This window comes from Leucoraja erinacea, unplaced genomic scaffold (genome assembly GCF_028641065.1).
Source record: "Leucoraja erinacea ecotype New England unplaced genomic scaffold, Leri_hhj_1 Leri_140S, whole genome shotgun sequence".
Classification (NCBI taxonomy): domain Eukaryota; kingdom Metazoa; phylum Chordata; class Chondrichthyes; order Rajiformes; family Rajidae; genus Leucoraja; species Leucoraja erinaceus.
Window position 1 is genome coordinate 95,912 of NW_026575682.1, and position 14,647 is coordinate 110,558.

At 53.6% G+C, this 14,647-nt stretch overlaps 1 protein-coding gene across 1 annotated transcript in view; it reads left to right on the forward strand.

Annotated features, from left to right (window-relative positions):
* iqgap3 (IQ motif containing GTPase activating protein 3) overlaps window positions 1–12,430 on the forward strand; it is a 77,936-nt gene extending 65,506 nt beyond the window's left edge. The window contains exons 34-38 of the mRNA XM_055665657.1: window positions 6,918–7,130; window positions 7,900–8,066; window positions 9,153–9,278; window positions 10,036–10,144; window positions 11,986–12,430. Coding sequence (XP_055521632.1) covers window positions 6,918–7,130; window positions 7,900–8,066; window positions 9,153–9,278; window positions 10,036–10,144; window positions 11,986–12,099 — 729 coding nt within the window. The 3' untranslated portion in view covers window positions 12,100–12,430. The remainder of the gene's footprint in view (window positions 1–6,917; window positions 7,131–7,899; window positions 8,067–9,152; window positions 9,279–10,035; window positions 10,145–11,985) is intronic.
* Window positions 12,431–14,647: the final 2,217 nt, after the last annotated feature.

Here is a 14,647-nt window from a genome sequence, read left to right on the forward strand (position 1 = left end):
CGCGCACACACACACACACGCGCGCACACACACACGCTCACACTCACATACGCGCGCACACACTCACGCACACATTCACACTCACACACGCGCGCACACACACACGCTCACACTCACATACGCGCGCACACACTCACGCACACATTCACACTCACACACGCGCGCACACACTCACACACACACGCGTGCACACACTCGCACGCACACTCACACACACACACGCGCACACACTCGCACGCACACACTCGCACGCACACGTGCACACACTCACGCACACACACGCACACACTCACGCACACGCGCGCACACACACACTCGCACGCACACACACACAAGCACACTCTCACACACTCACTCACTCTCACACTCACTCTCACACACACTCACACACACACTCTCACTCACTCTCACACACTCACTCACTCACACACTCTCACACTCACTCTCTCACTCGCACGCACACTCTCACTCTCACTCTCACTGTGTTCTTTACGTGGATGTTGCCGGGACTCGAGGGGCCTGAGCTACAGGCAGAGGTTGAGTAGGCTGGGACTCTATTCCTTGGAGTGCAGGAGGATGTGGGGTGATCGTATAGAGGTGTACAAAATCACGAGAGGAATTTGTGAGATTCATTTCCACCGATGGCTGCGGAGGCCAAGTCAGGGTAAAAGATTTTTAACGTGTGGACTGACAGGTTCTTGTTTAGTCCAGGTTATGGGGAGAAGGCAGGAGAAAGGGGTTGAGAGGGAAAGATAGATCAGCCATGATCAAATGGCAAAGTATGGGCCGAATGGCCTAATTAGACAATAGGTGCAGGAGTAGAGGCCATTCGGCCCTTCCAGCCAGCACCGCCATTCAATGTGATCATGGCTGATCAACCCCAATCAGTACCCCGTTCCTGCCTTCTCCCCATATCCCCTGACTCCGCTATCATTAAGAGTCCCATCTAGCTCTCTTAAAAGTATCCAGAGAACCTGCCTCCTCCACCCTCTGAGGCAGAGAATTCCACAGACTCACCACTCTCTGTGTGAAATTCTGCTCCTACGAACGTAATTAAAACACAGTCCACTTAACGAACATGAAAATGAAATATTGCCAATATGAAGTGTTCAGGGGATCAGATAGTCTGGGCTAATTTTCCAAGGGGGCTGAGTGGTGACCTGATTGAAACGTGTAAGATTATGAGCGGCATTGGTTAAGGTTGGATAGCCAGAGCCCCTTTCCAGCAGGGTGCAGGTTTAAGATGAAAGGTAGGAGCTTTAAAGGGGATCTGAGAGGGATGTTTTTTTTTTTCGCACACACACACAGAGTGGTTTATATCTGTAGCGGGCTGACAGAAGAGATGATGGAATCAGATGCAATCACTGCGTTTAAGAGGCATTTAGCCAGACACTTGAATAGACAAGGCAGTGAAGGATATGATCCTAATGCAGACAAATGGGATGAATGTGAGCGAGCAACTCAGCAGGTCAGGCATCTTCCGCGGGGGGGGTGGGGGAAGGGAGCTGTCCATGATACCGGTGAAAATGCTGCAGGTTTTTGATTCAGTCAATAATTCCTCCCCTCTCCTCCGCCATAGATGCTGCCTGACCCCCCCAGATACCTTCCCCTGTAACCGCAGGAGATGCAACGCCTGTCCCTATAGCTCCCCCCCTCCACTCTGTCCTTTCACACAAGGCCAATGGTGGGGAGGACTGGGCTACAGTGGTGGGGAGTGTGGTCTGTGTGTGGGACTGGGCTACAGTGGTGGGGAGTGTGGTCTGTGTGTGGGACTGGGCTACAGTGGTGGGGAGTGTGGTCTGTGTGTGTGGGACTGGGCTACAATGGTGGGGAGTGTGGTCTGTGTGTGATGGACTGGGCTACAGTGGTGGGGAGTGTGGTCTGTGTGTGATGGGACTGGGCTACAGTGGTGGGGAGTGTGGTCTGTGTGTGAGGGACTGGGCTACAGCGGCGGGGAGTGCGGTCTGTGTGTGGGACTGGGGGACAGCGGTGGGGAGTGTGTTCTGTGTGTGTGTGGGACTGGGCTACAGTGGTGGGGAGTGTGGTCTGTGTGTGGGACTGGGCTACAGTGGTGGGGAGTGTGGTCTGTGTGATGGGCTGGGCTACAGTGGTGGGGAGTGTGGTCTGTGGGTGATGGACTGGGCTACAGTGGTGGGGAGTGTGGTCTGTGTGTGGGACTGGGCTACAGCGGTGGGGAGTGTGGTCTGTGGGTGATGGACTGGGCTACAATGGTGGGGAGTGTGGTCTCTGTGTGATGGACTGGGCTACAATGGTGGGGAGTGTGGTCTGTGTGATGGACTGGGCTACAGTGGTGGGGAGTGTGGTCTGTGTGTGATGGACTGGGCTACAGTGGTGGGGAGTGTGGTCTGTGTGTGTGGGACCGGGTTACAGTGGTGGGGAGTGTGGTCTGTGTGTGGGGACTGGGTTACAGTGGTGGGGAGTGTGGTCTGTGTGTAACGGACTGGGCTACAGTGGTGGGGAGTGTGGTCTGTGTGTGGGACCGGGTTTACAGTGGTGGGGAGTGTGGTCTGTGTGTAACGGACTGGGCTACAGTGTGGTGGGGGAGTGTGGTCTGTGTGTGGGACTGGGCTACAGTGGTGGGGAGTGTGGTCTGTGTGTGGGACTGGGCTACATCTACAATGGTGGGGAGTGTGGTCTGTGTGTGGGACTGGGCTACATCTACAATGGTGGGGAGTGTGGTCTGTGTGTGGGACTGGGTGGTGGGGAGTGTGGTCTGTGTGTGGGACTGGGCTACAGTGGTGGGGAGTGTGGTCTGTGTGGGACTGGGCTACAGCGGTGGGGAGTGTGGTCTGTGTGTGGTGTGTGTGGTGGCTACAGTGGTGGGGAGTGTGGTCTGTGTGGGAATGGGCTACAGCGGTGGGGAGTGTGGTCTGTGTGTGGGACTGGGCTACAGTGGTGGGGAGTGTGGTCTGTGTGTGTGGGACTGGGCTACAGTGGTGGGGAGTGTGTGGTCTGTGTGTGGGACTGGGCTACAGTGGTGGGGAGTGTGGTCTGTGTGGGACTGGGCTACAGTGGTGGGGAGTGTGGTCTGTGTGTAACGGACTGGGCTACAGTGGTGGGGAGTGTGTGGTCTGTGTGTGGGACTGGGCTACAGTGGTGGGGAGTGTGGTCTGTGTGTGTGGGACTGGGCTACAGTGGTGGGGAGTGTGGTCTGTGTGTGGGTTTGGGCTACAGTGGTGGGGAGTGTGGTCTGTGTGTGGGACTGGGCTACATAGGTGGGGAGTGTGGTCTGTGTGTGTGGGACTGGGCTACAGGGGTGGGGAGTGTGGTCTGGGTGTAACGGACTGGGCTACAGTGGTGGGGAGTGTGGTCTGTGTGTAACGGACTGGGCTACAGTGGTGGGGAGTGTGGTCTGTGTGTGGGACTGGGCTACAGTGGTGGGGAGTGTGGTCTGTGTGTGATGGACTGGGCTACAGTGGTGGGGAGTGTGGTCTGTGTGTGTGTGGGACTGGGCTACAGTGGTGGGGGGTGTGGGAGTGTGGTGTGTGTGTGGGACTGGGCTACATCTACAATGGTGGGGAGTGTGGTCTGTGTGTGGGACTGGGCTACATCTACAATGGTGGGGAGTGTGGTCTGTGTGTGTGTGGGACTGGGCTACAGTGGTGGGGAGTGTGGTCTGTGTGTGGGACTGGGCTACAGTGGTGGGGAGTGTGGTCTGTGTGTGACGGACTGGGCTACAGTGGTGGGGAGTGTGGTCTGTGTGTGTGGGACTGGGCTACAGTGGTGGGGAGTGTGGTCTGTGTGTGTGGGACTGGGCTACAGTGGTGGGGAGTGTGGTCTGTGTGTGTGGGACTGGGCTACAGTGGTGGGGAGTGTGGTCTGGGTGACGGACTGGGCTACAGTGGTGGGGAGTGTGGTCTGTGTGGGACTGGGCTACAGTGGTGGGGAGTGTGGTCTGTGTGTGTGGGACTGGGCTACAGTGGTGGGGAGTGTGGTCTGTGTGTGTGGGACTGGGCTACAGTGGTGGGGAGGAGTGTGGTCTGTGTGTGTGGGACTGGGCTACAGTGGTGGGGAGTGTGGTCTGTGTGTGGGACTGGGCTACAGTGGTGGGGAGTGTGGTCTCTGTGTGTAACGGACTGGGCTACAGTGGTGGGGAGTGTGGTCTGTGTGGGACTGGGCTACAATGGTGGGGAGTGTGGTCTGTGTGATGGACTGGGCTACATCTACAATGGTGGGGAGTGTGGTGTGTGTGGGACTGGGCTACAGTGGTGGGGAGTGTGGTCTGTGTGTGTGGGACTGGGCTACATGGTGGGGAGTGTGGTCTGTGTGTGGGGCTGGGCTACAGTTGGGGGGTGTGTGGTCTGTGGGTGGGATGGAGTGGGCTACAGTGGTGGGGAGTGTGGTCTGTGTGTGGGACTGGGCTACAGTGGTGGGGAGTGTGGTCTGTGTGTGTGGGACTGGGCTACAGTGGTGGGGAGTGTGGTCTGTGTGTGTGGACTGGGCTATAGTGGTGGGGAGTGTGGTCTGTGTGTGATGGACTGGGCTACAGTGGTGGGGAGTGTGGTCTGTGTGTGTGGGACTGGGCTACAGTGGTGGGGAGTGTGGTCTGTGTGTGTGGGACTGGGCTACAGTGGTGGGGAGTGTGGTCTGTGTGTGGGACTGGGCTGTGGTGGGGAGTGTGTGGTCTGTGTGTGGGACTGGCTACAGCGGTGGGGAGTGTGGTCTGTGTGTGATGGACTGGGCTACAGTGGTGGGGAGTGTGGTCTGTGTGTGGGACTGGGCTACAGTGGTGGGGAGTGTGGTCTGTGTGTGTGGGACTGGGCTACAGTGGTGGGGAGTGTGGTCTGTGTGTGATGGACTGGGCTACAGTGGTGGGGAGTGTGGTCTGTGTGTGGGACTGGGCTACAGTGGTGGGGAGTGTGGTCTGTGTGTGTAACGGACTGGGCTACAGCGGTGGGGAGTGTGGTCTGTGTGTGGGACTGGGCTACAGTGGTGGGGAGTGTGGTCTGTGTGTGGGACTGGGCTACACAGTGGTGGGGAGTGTGGTCTGTGTGTGGGACTGGGCTACAGTGGTGGGGAGTGTGGTCTGGGTCTGTGATGGACTGGGCTACAGTGGTGGGGAGTGTGGTCTGTGTGTGTGGGACTGGGCTACTGTGGTGGGGAGTGTGGTCTGTGATGGACTGGGCTACAGTGGTGGGGAGTGTGGTCTGTGTGTGGGACTGGGCTACTGTGGTGGGGAGTGTGGTCTGTGATGGACTGGGCTACAGTGGTGGGGAGTGTGGTCTGTGTGTGGGACTGGGCTACAGTGGTGGGGAGTGTGGTCTGTGTGTGAGATGGACTGGGCTACAGTGGTGGGGAGTGTGGTCTGTGTGTGGGACTGGGCTACGTCTACAGTGGTGGGGAGTGTGGTGTGTGTGTGTGATGGACTGGGCTACAGTGGTGGGGAGTGTGGTCTGTGTGTGGGACTGGGCTACAGTGGTGGGGAGCGTGGTCTGTGTGTGGGACTGGGCTACAGTGGTGGGGAGTGTGGTCTGTGTGTGTGATGGACTGGGCTACATTGGTGGGGAGTGTGGTCTGTGTGTGGGACTGGGCTACAGTGGTGGGGAGTGTGGTCTGTGTGTGATGGACTGGGCTACAGTGGTGGGGAGTGTGGTCTGTGTGTGAGATGGACTGGGCTACAGCGGGGGGGAGTGTGATCTGTGTGTGAAGGACTGGGCTACAGTGGTGGGGCGTGTGGTCTGTGTGTGGGACTGGGCTACAGTGGTGGGGAGTGTGGTCTGTGTGTGGGACTGGGCTACAGCGGTGGGGAGTGTGGTCTGTGTGTGGGACTGGGCTACATTGGTGGGGAGTGTGGTCTGGGTGACGGACTGGGCTACAGTGGTGGGGAGCGGTCTGTGTGTAACGGACTGGGCTACAGTGGTGGGGAGTGTGGTCTGTGTGTGAGATGGACTGGGCTACAGTGGTGGGGAGTGTGATCTGTGTGTGAAGGACTGGGCTACAGTGGTGGGGAGTGTGGTCTGTGTGTAACGGACTGGGCTACACAGTGTCACAGAGTGATCAGTCAGCATGGAAACGGGTCCCTCTGCCCCACTTTCCCACACCGGCCAACATGTCCCAGCTACACCAGTCCCACCTGTCTGCGCTTGGTCCATATCCCTCCAAACCTGTCCTATCCATGTACCTGTCTAACTGTTTCTTAAACTAGGCATAAGCTTAGGGGCGACTGCACCTTTGCGGTTGCAGCTCCTAGACTGTGGAACAGCATCAGAACTGCCCCCTCCATCGACTCCTTTAAGTCAAGACTAAAATCTTATCTATACTCCTGAGCCTTTCCTGACGTCCACTGAGCGAGGGCTATATGTATATATGTATGTAGTTTGTTTGTCTATACTATTCTTATAACAAATATAAAGCACTTTGGCCAACGAGAGTTGTTTTTTAAATGTGCTATGTAAATAAACTTGACTTGACTTGACTTAAACGTTGGGATAGTCCCAGCCTCAACTACCTCCTCTGGCAGCTTGTTCCATACACCCACCACCCTTTGTGTAGAAAAAGTTACCCCTCAGATCCCAATTGAATCCTTTCGCCTTCACCTTAAACCAATGTCCTCTGGTCCTCGATTCCCCTACTCTGGGCAAGAGACTCTGCGTCTATCCGATCTACTCCTCTCATTATTTTATACACCTCTATAAGATCACCCCTCATCCTCCTGCGCTCCAAGGAATAGAGTCCCAACCTCTCCCTGTAGCTCAGTCCTTCTAGTCCCGGCAACATCCTCGTTAATCTTCTCTGTACCCTTTCCAGCTTGACATCTCTGGCTCTGAAATGTATTGTGGTCTTGGGCAGAGGTGCTATCTAATGCACTGCGGCAGTCTGCTTTGTACCGAGCATCTATGGTCTGTAGCTGATGTGCACAGTGACCCTGCTTGTCTAATTCCCGGCCCCCTGTCTAGGTGGCAGACCATCAGCGCATGGTCCACAAGCGAGCGATACGAGACGCACGCACCCCGGACAAGATGAAGGGGAACCGGTCCTTGCTCCTCGACAACAAGCTTCCTATCGATGAGAAGAAGAGGAGAATCGTCCGAAGCCTGCGGAAGCTGGAGGCCGCGGGGGTTGTGTCCACCGCCAATCACCACCAGGAGCTGATCAATGAGATCGCCAGGGTGAGACCACGGCCCTTCCCTCCCCATGTTCATGTCTGGTTTAGAGATACAGTGCGGAAAAGGCCCTTCAGCCCATCAAGTCTGTGCCGACCAGCGATCCCCGTACACTGTATCGAACACGGGCGCGCACACACACACACGGACACACACACACACACACACACACGGACACACACAGACACAGGCACGCATGGGCACACACGGACACAGAGACGCACAGACACACGGACACACACAGACAGACACAGACACGCATGGGCACACACACACAGACACAGAGACGCACAGAGATACACACGGACACACATACACACACGGGGACACACACACACACGGACACATACAGACGCACAGACAGAGACACGCATGGCACACACACACACGCATGACACAGACACACACACACACACACACACACACACACAGACACACACACGGACACACACACGGACACAGACACGGACACGCACACAGACACACGCATACACAGACACACACACACACGCAGACACACACACAGACACACACACACACACACAGACAGACACACACACACACACTTGAAGGCAGGGGCATTCTTGCCTCAAAACCCCTCTCATCATAAGGTCATATGTTCTAGGAGCAGAATAAGGCCATTCGGTCCATCATGTCTACTCCACCTTTCAATCACGGCTGGTCTATCTCTCCCTCCTAACCCCATTCCCCTGCCGTTCTCCACGTGCCCTCTGCCGCCCTCACTCTCTGCCCTTTGCCCTCTCCCGTGCCGCAGGACATCCAGAATCACCGCCGTTACCGGCAACAGCGCAAGACGGAGCTGAGCAAGCTGAAGCAGACGCTGCGTGGGATCAGCTCCAAGACCGCCTTCTTCGAGGAGCAGATCGACTACTACAACCAGTACATCAAGACCTGCCTGGACAACCTGACAGCCAAGGCGATGTGAGTCACAGCGTTGGTGGAACAAACGAGCAATCTAAGCAGAATGATGGGCGTGATGGATCCAGTTGTAGCCCACAGGCCAAGGAATGTCATGGAGTGACACAGTGTGGGAACAGGCCCATCGGCCAGACTTGCCCACACTTGCCCAACATGTCCCAGCTACACAAGTCCCACCTGCCTGCGTTTGGTCCATATCCCTCCAATCCTGTCATAGAAACATAGAAACATAGAAACATAGAAATTAGGTGCAGGAGTAGGCCATTCGGCCCTTCGAGCCTGCACCGCCATTCAATATGATCCTGGCTGATCATCCAACTCAGTATCCCGTACCTGCCTTCTCTCCATACCCCCTGATCCCCTTAGCCACCAGGGCCACATCTAACTCCCTCTTAAATATAGCCAATGAACTGGCCTCAACTACCCTCTGTGGCAGAGAGTTCCAGAGATTCACCACTCTCTGCGTGAAAAAAGTTCTTCTCATCTCAGTTTTAAAGGATTTCCCTTCCCCCTTATCCTTAAGCTGTGACCCCTTGTCCTGGACTTCCCTAACATCGGGAACAATCTTCCTGCATCTAGCCTGTCCGTTGGTTAACATTTTGTAAGTTTCTATAAGATCCCCTCTCAATCTTCTAAATTCTAGAGTATAAAGGCCAAGTCTATCCAGTCTTGGAGTGAAGACAGTCCTGACATCCCAGGAATCAGTCTGGTGCCCGTCTCTGCACTCCCTCTATGGCAATAATGTCCTTCCTCAGATTTGGAGACCAAAACTGTACGCAATACTCCAGGTGTCCCTCAACACCTGTCCTATCCATGTACCTGACTAGCTGTCCCTTAAACGTTGGGATAGTCCCTGCCTCAACTACCTCCTCTGGCAGCTCGTTCCATACACCTTTAAGTGAAAAAGTTACCCCTCAGATTCCCATTAAATCCTCCCCCCCCCCCCCCATCCCAGCTTTTCCTTAAACCTCTGTCCTAGATTCACCTGTTCTGGGCTGGAGACTATGTGCCTCTCATGATTTTATACTCTACATTGGTTCACTTCTGAGTGCTGTTATGCGTCTGATATCTGGTGTGTGATCTTTACAGGGGCCCCGGGAAGAAGCCCGCTGAGGCCAAGGGGAGAAAGAACAAAGCCCTGAGTCTCAACTACACAGCGGCCCGGCTGCAAGAGAAGGGGGTGCTGCTGGCCATCGAGGATCTGCCCACCAGCCAGTAAGTTGCTGACCTTGATGCATGGGGGCCTACCTCCTGCACCCATGCAGAACTCATCCACGTCACCACTAATTTCCATCCTGCACTCAAATTCACTTGGACCATCCCCAACATCTCCTTTCAATTTCCTCCTCCAACCTCATCTACTGTTCCAGAGCTCCTGTACATCAGCAAGACCAAGCGCAGGCTCGGCGATCGTTTCGCCCAACACCTCCGCTCAGCCCGCCTAAACCTACCTGATCTCCCGGTTGCTCAGCACTTCGACTCCCCCTCCCATTCCCACACTGACCGTTCTGTCCTGGGCCTCCTCCATTGTCAGAGTGAGGCCCAGCGCAAATTGGAGGAACAACACCTCATATTTTGCCCTGGGTAGTTTACACCCCAGCGGTGTGAACATTGACTTCTCTAACTTCAAGTAGCCCTTGCTTTCCCTCTCTCTCCATCCTTCCCCCATCCCAGTTCTCCCACTAGTTCTACTGTCCTGCTGATTAAATATTACGGATGCTATGACTCGTCACCTTCCTCTCGGCCAATTCTACATTTCTACATTTCCTTGACCAATGTCCCCTTGACCTGTCGGCAGGTGGGACCAGTGTAGCTGGGACATGTTGGTTGGTGCGGGCAAGTTGGGCCGATGGGCATGTACCCGTGCTGTTTCACTCTACGACTCTGAATTCTGATTGTTTTGGGCGGTTTCCCTTCTCTCCATCGCCGCTACTGACCGTGGCCCCACCGATTATCCGCTGTCTCTCCCCAGGTTCAGGAACGTGATCTTTGACATCGTGCAGAGCGAGCAGGTGGGGACGTTTGAGGTACGGGCTCGCTTCATGGGCGTGGACATGGAGAAGTTTCAGCTGAAGTATCAGGTAAGATCCACGCGCGAGTTGTACGAGTAGAATCAGGCTGTTCGGCCCATCAACTTAGAACTAGTGTGCTTGGGCAAGTTGGGCCGAAGGGCCTGTTTTCGTGCTGTGTGAGTCTATGACTACACATTATTACAATCAAGCCGTCCATATTTCACAGATAAAGGGTAAAGGGAACAACATTTACTGCAAGACGATGTCTGATAAAGTCCCATTTACACATAGTTCAAAGGTCTCCAATTACTTTAGGGAGATAGTAGCTCAGGACCACTCTCTACTTGGTGATAGGATAGTTCACTTCACAAGTTGACAAGCTATAGGAGTAGAATGAGACCATTCGGCCCATCGAGTCTACTCTGCCATTCAATCATGGCTGATCTACCTCCTAATCCCATTCTCCTGCCTTCTCCCCATAACCCTTGACACCTGTTCTAATCAAGAATTTGTCTATCTCTGCCTTAAAAATATCCACTGACTTGTGGCCTCCCAGGCCTCTGTGGCAATGAGTTCCACAGATTCACCACCCTCTGATTAAAGACATTCCTCCTCGCCTCCTTTCTAAAAGAGCGCCCTTTAATTCTGAGGCTGTGCCCTCTGGTCCTAGGCTCTCTCACCAGTGGAAACATCCTCTCCACATCAACTCTATCCAGGCCTTTCACTATTCTGTAAGTTTCAATGAGGTCTCCCCCTCATCCTTCTAAACTCCAGCGAGTACATGCCCAGTGCCGACAAACGCTCATCATAGGTTAACGCACTCATTCCTGGAATCATTCTCGTAAACCCTCTCCAGAGCCAGCACATCCTTAACCATATAACAATTAGAGCACGGAAACAGGCCATCTCGACCCTTCTAGTCCGTGCCGAACACTTATTCTCCCCTAGTCCCATATACCTGCGCTCAGACCATAACCTTCCATTCCCTTCCCGTCCATATAACTATCCAATTTATTTTTAAATGATAAAAACGAACCTGCCTCCACCACCTTCACTGGAAGCTCATTCCACACACAGCCACCACTCTCTGAGTAAAGAAGTTCCCCCTCATGTTACCCCTAAACTTCAGTCCCTTAATTCTCATGTCATGTCCCCTTGTTTGAATCTTCCCTACTCTCAGTGGGAAAAGCTTTTCCCCGTCAACTCTGTCTATCCCTCTCATCATTTTAAAAACCTCTATCAAGTCCCCCCCCTTAACCTTCTGCGCTCCAAAGAATAAAGACCTAACTTGTTCAACCTTTCTCTGTAACATCCCTTGGGGAGTGTTGGCATCTTGATGGTTCAATGATTGGCACATGTTTAGTTTAGAGATACAGTGCAGAAACAGGCCCTTCGGTCCACTCAATGTGAAAATGTGCACCTCCAGATTCAGGGAGAGTTTCTTCCCCGCTATTATCATGCAACTGAACCGTCCTAGCGCAACCAGAGACTGGTTCTGAACTATTATCAGGCGACCTTTGATCCGACTTTACTGACTTTACCTTGCACTAAACATTATTCCTTTGTTGTGTATCTATACACTCGATTGTAGTTTAGTTTAGTTAGGATAGACAGAGCGAAAACAGGCCTTTCGGCCCACTGGGTCTGTGCTGACCAGCGATCCCCGCACACTAACACTATCCTGCAAGAGAGAATGTTTACATTTGCTCCACGCAGAGAGCACCCATAGTTGGGATGGAACCCGGCTGTGAGGCAGCAGCTCTACCCGCTGCGCTACCGTGCCTCCAATGCGGAGTTTCCGTTGCGGAGGGAACGGTCTCTGCGGAAGGCGGAATGTGTGGGCCCTGAATGAGTTGTTTGGTTGGTGCTGAGGGGGCCTGGGCTCAGATTCTCTGCCGCTCTCTCCCCAGGACCTCCTGCAGCTTCAGTACGAGGGAGTGGCCGTGATGAAGATGTTCGACAAGGCCAAGGTCAACGTCAACCTTCTGATCTTCCTGCTCAACAAGAAGTTCTTCAAGAAATGAGGAGTCCGCAACATGTAACCAGCCACGTGCTTCTGCTGTGCAGACACGACTTGCACTAGGATCCTAGCATGGTAGATTAGCCCACGGCTGCACGAGTCAGCCCTTGCCCACTTATATATTTAATATATTATACGCTTCGGATCTACTTTGGACTCCTTTAGCCAGGAGTAAGGAATCCAGAATCATGTCCTTGTTCAAATTTCACGCAATCAAGCTCTTTACCAAAGCTGGACCTTGAGTCTCAGAATCCACCTTCACGCAGAGGGTGAGAATGCTTTTCCTTCTCGATGGGCCGAATATGTCACCTGTGGTCCTCACGGTGACAGGTCCACCCCCCCTCCCCCCCCCCCCCCCCCCCCCCCCCCCCACCAAATAGACACAAAGCGCTGGAGTAATTCAGCGGGCGAGGCAGCATCACTGGAGAGGGGTCCTAACCCGAAATGTCACCGATCCATGTTCTTCACAGATGCTGCCTGACCCACTCAGTTATGGTGCAGCAGCATCTATGGAGCTAAGGAAATAGGCAACGTTTCGGGCCGAAATCCTTCTGGAAATAGGCAACGTTTCGGGCCGAAACCCTTATGGGTTTCGGCCCGAAACGTTGCCTATTTCCTTAGCTCCATAGATGCTGCCTGACCCGCTGAGTTACTCCAGCACTCTGTGAAACGTCACCTATCCATGTTCTCCACAGATGCTGCCTGACCCGCTGAGTTACTCCAGCACTCTGTGAAACGTCACCTATCCATGTTCTCCACAGATGCTGCCTGACCCGCTGAGTTACTCCAGCACTCTGTGAAACGTCACCTATCCATGTTCTCCACAGATGCTGCCGGACCCGCTGAGTTACTCCATCACTCTGTGTCTATTCTATCATTCATCACAAGAGAAATCCCCCTCCAATATCTATGAAATGATCAGCAGATAAAAAAGGGAAACAATCTAATTCACTGCTGACGACTTAAATCAACTGCCTTCAATTCATGGTGCCTTGCTTTTTTTTAATCAGAGTGTCGAGATTTTAATGACCAAGTTTTACGTTTTGAAGGAGCAGCAGTGTCTAGACTGTCCCCTCTTGAGCTCCCAGCTAGAGTCTAGTTTGATCAGAACACTGTGAATGATTATAGAGGCTCTCGGTGAATGAAGAGAAAGGCTCTGTCCGTGTAGGAAGGAGCTCGGCTCCCTGTGTGCCCTCCTCTCGTTGCCACACACCGAGCCTTGCCTTGGGCGGATTTGATCCAATCGTGAGATAAGCGCCAAACCCTGAGCTGGTGTGGACGTGGGCGCTGGCCTGAGGAGCTCAAAGGGCCATCTTACCCCCGGCGTGAGGCTGCAGCAGCTCAGGAGGGAACAAGCCCAAGGTATGGAGGCTTTGGATGATCAGGAAAGGGCCTTTGTGACCAGGGGTGATGCTGTTTAGACCCTTACACAGGCCCGAGGTAAACCATGTTCTCCAGTATAACGGTACAAAAACATGCAACAATGGAGTGTGGTGAACTCTCACCCAGATATTTGCTAGAATCACTACACCTTGATAATGTCGGTGCTTGTACATATTACTCCTATCTTCATTATCTGCATCGGTTTCTGAAACTTGTATTTCTCTGTGTGTGTGTGTGTGTGTGCCCTTGTATGTGTGTGTATGTGTATCCTTGTGTGTATGTGGGCGCATGTTTGTGTGTGGGTGTTCGCGTTTTTTGTGTGCGCATATATATATATATATATGTGGCCGTTTATGTTTGTGTGTGCGTGCGCGCGCGTATATATATGTGGGTGTGTGAGTGCGACTGTGTGCGTGCGCGTATATATGTGCGTATATATGTGTGCGTGTGACTGTGTGGGTGCGTGCACGTATATGTGTGCGCGCGCGTATATGTGTGCGCGTATATATATGTGTGTGTGCGCGTACGTGTGTGTGCGCGTGCGACTATATCTGCGTGCGCGTATATATGTGTGTGCGCGTGTGTATATGTGTGCGTGTGTGTGCGCGTGTGTGTATATGTGTGTGCGCGTAGATATATGTGTGTGTGTGTGTGTGCGCGTGTATATATGTGTGTGTGTGCGCGTGTATATATGTGTGCGCGTGTATATGTGTGTGCGCGTAGATATATGTGTGTGTGTGTGCGTGTAGATATGTGCGTGTGTGTGCGCGTAGATATATGTGTGTGCGCGTAGATATATGTGTGTGCGACTATATATGTGTGTGGGTGCGTGCGCATATATATATATATGTGTGTGTGTGCGCACATATATATCTTTGCGCGCGCATGTGTATGTATATACCCGTGTGTGCAGTTTATTTCCAATTGTACACCAGCCAGCGCTGGGGGCTACAAAGCATTTAAAGCGGCCACAGTATGTGTCTCAGTGCGCAGACTATAACATAAGCCGGATACTTAAATGGTGGACAGCGAGGAGGGGCAGTGTGTCACAGCTGGCAGCGGATGGGGTGCAGGTCTCTCCTCTGCTGCGGAGATCCACGGGCACGTGACTCTCACGGACAGAGGCAAGCTTGCCGTTTGAAAATGTCCAGCCCAATTTCAACAGCTTC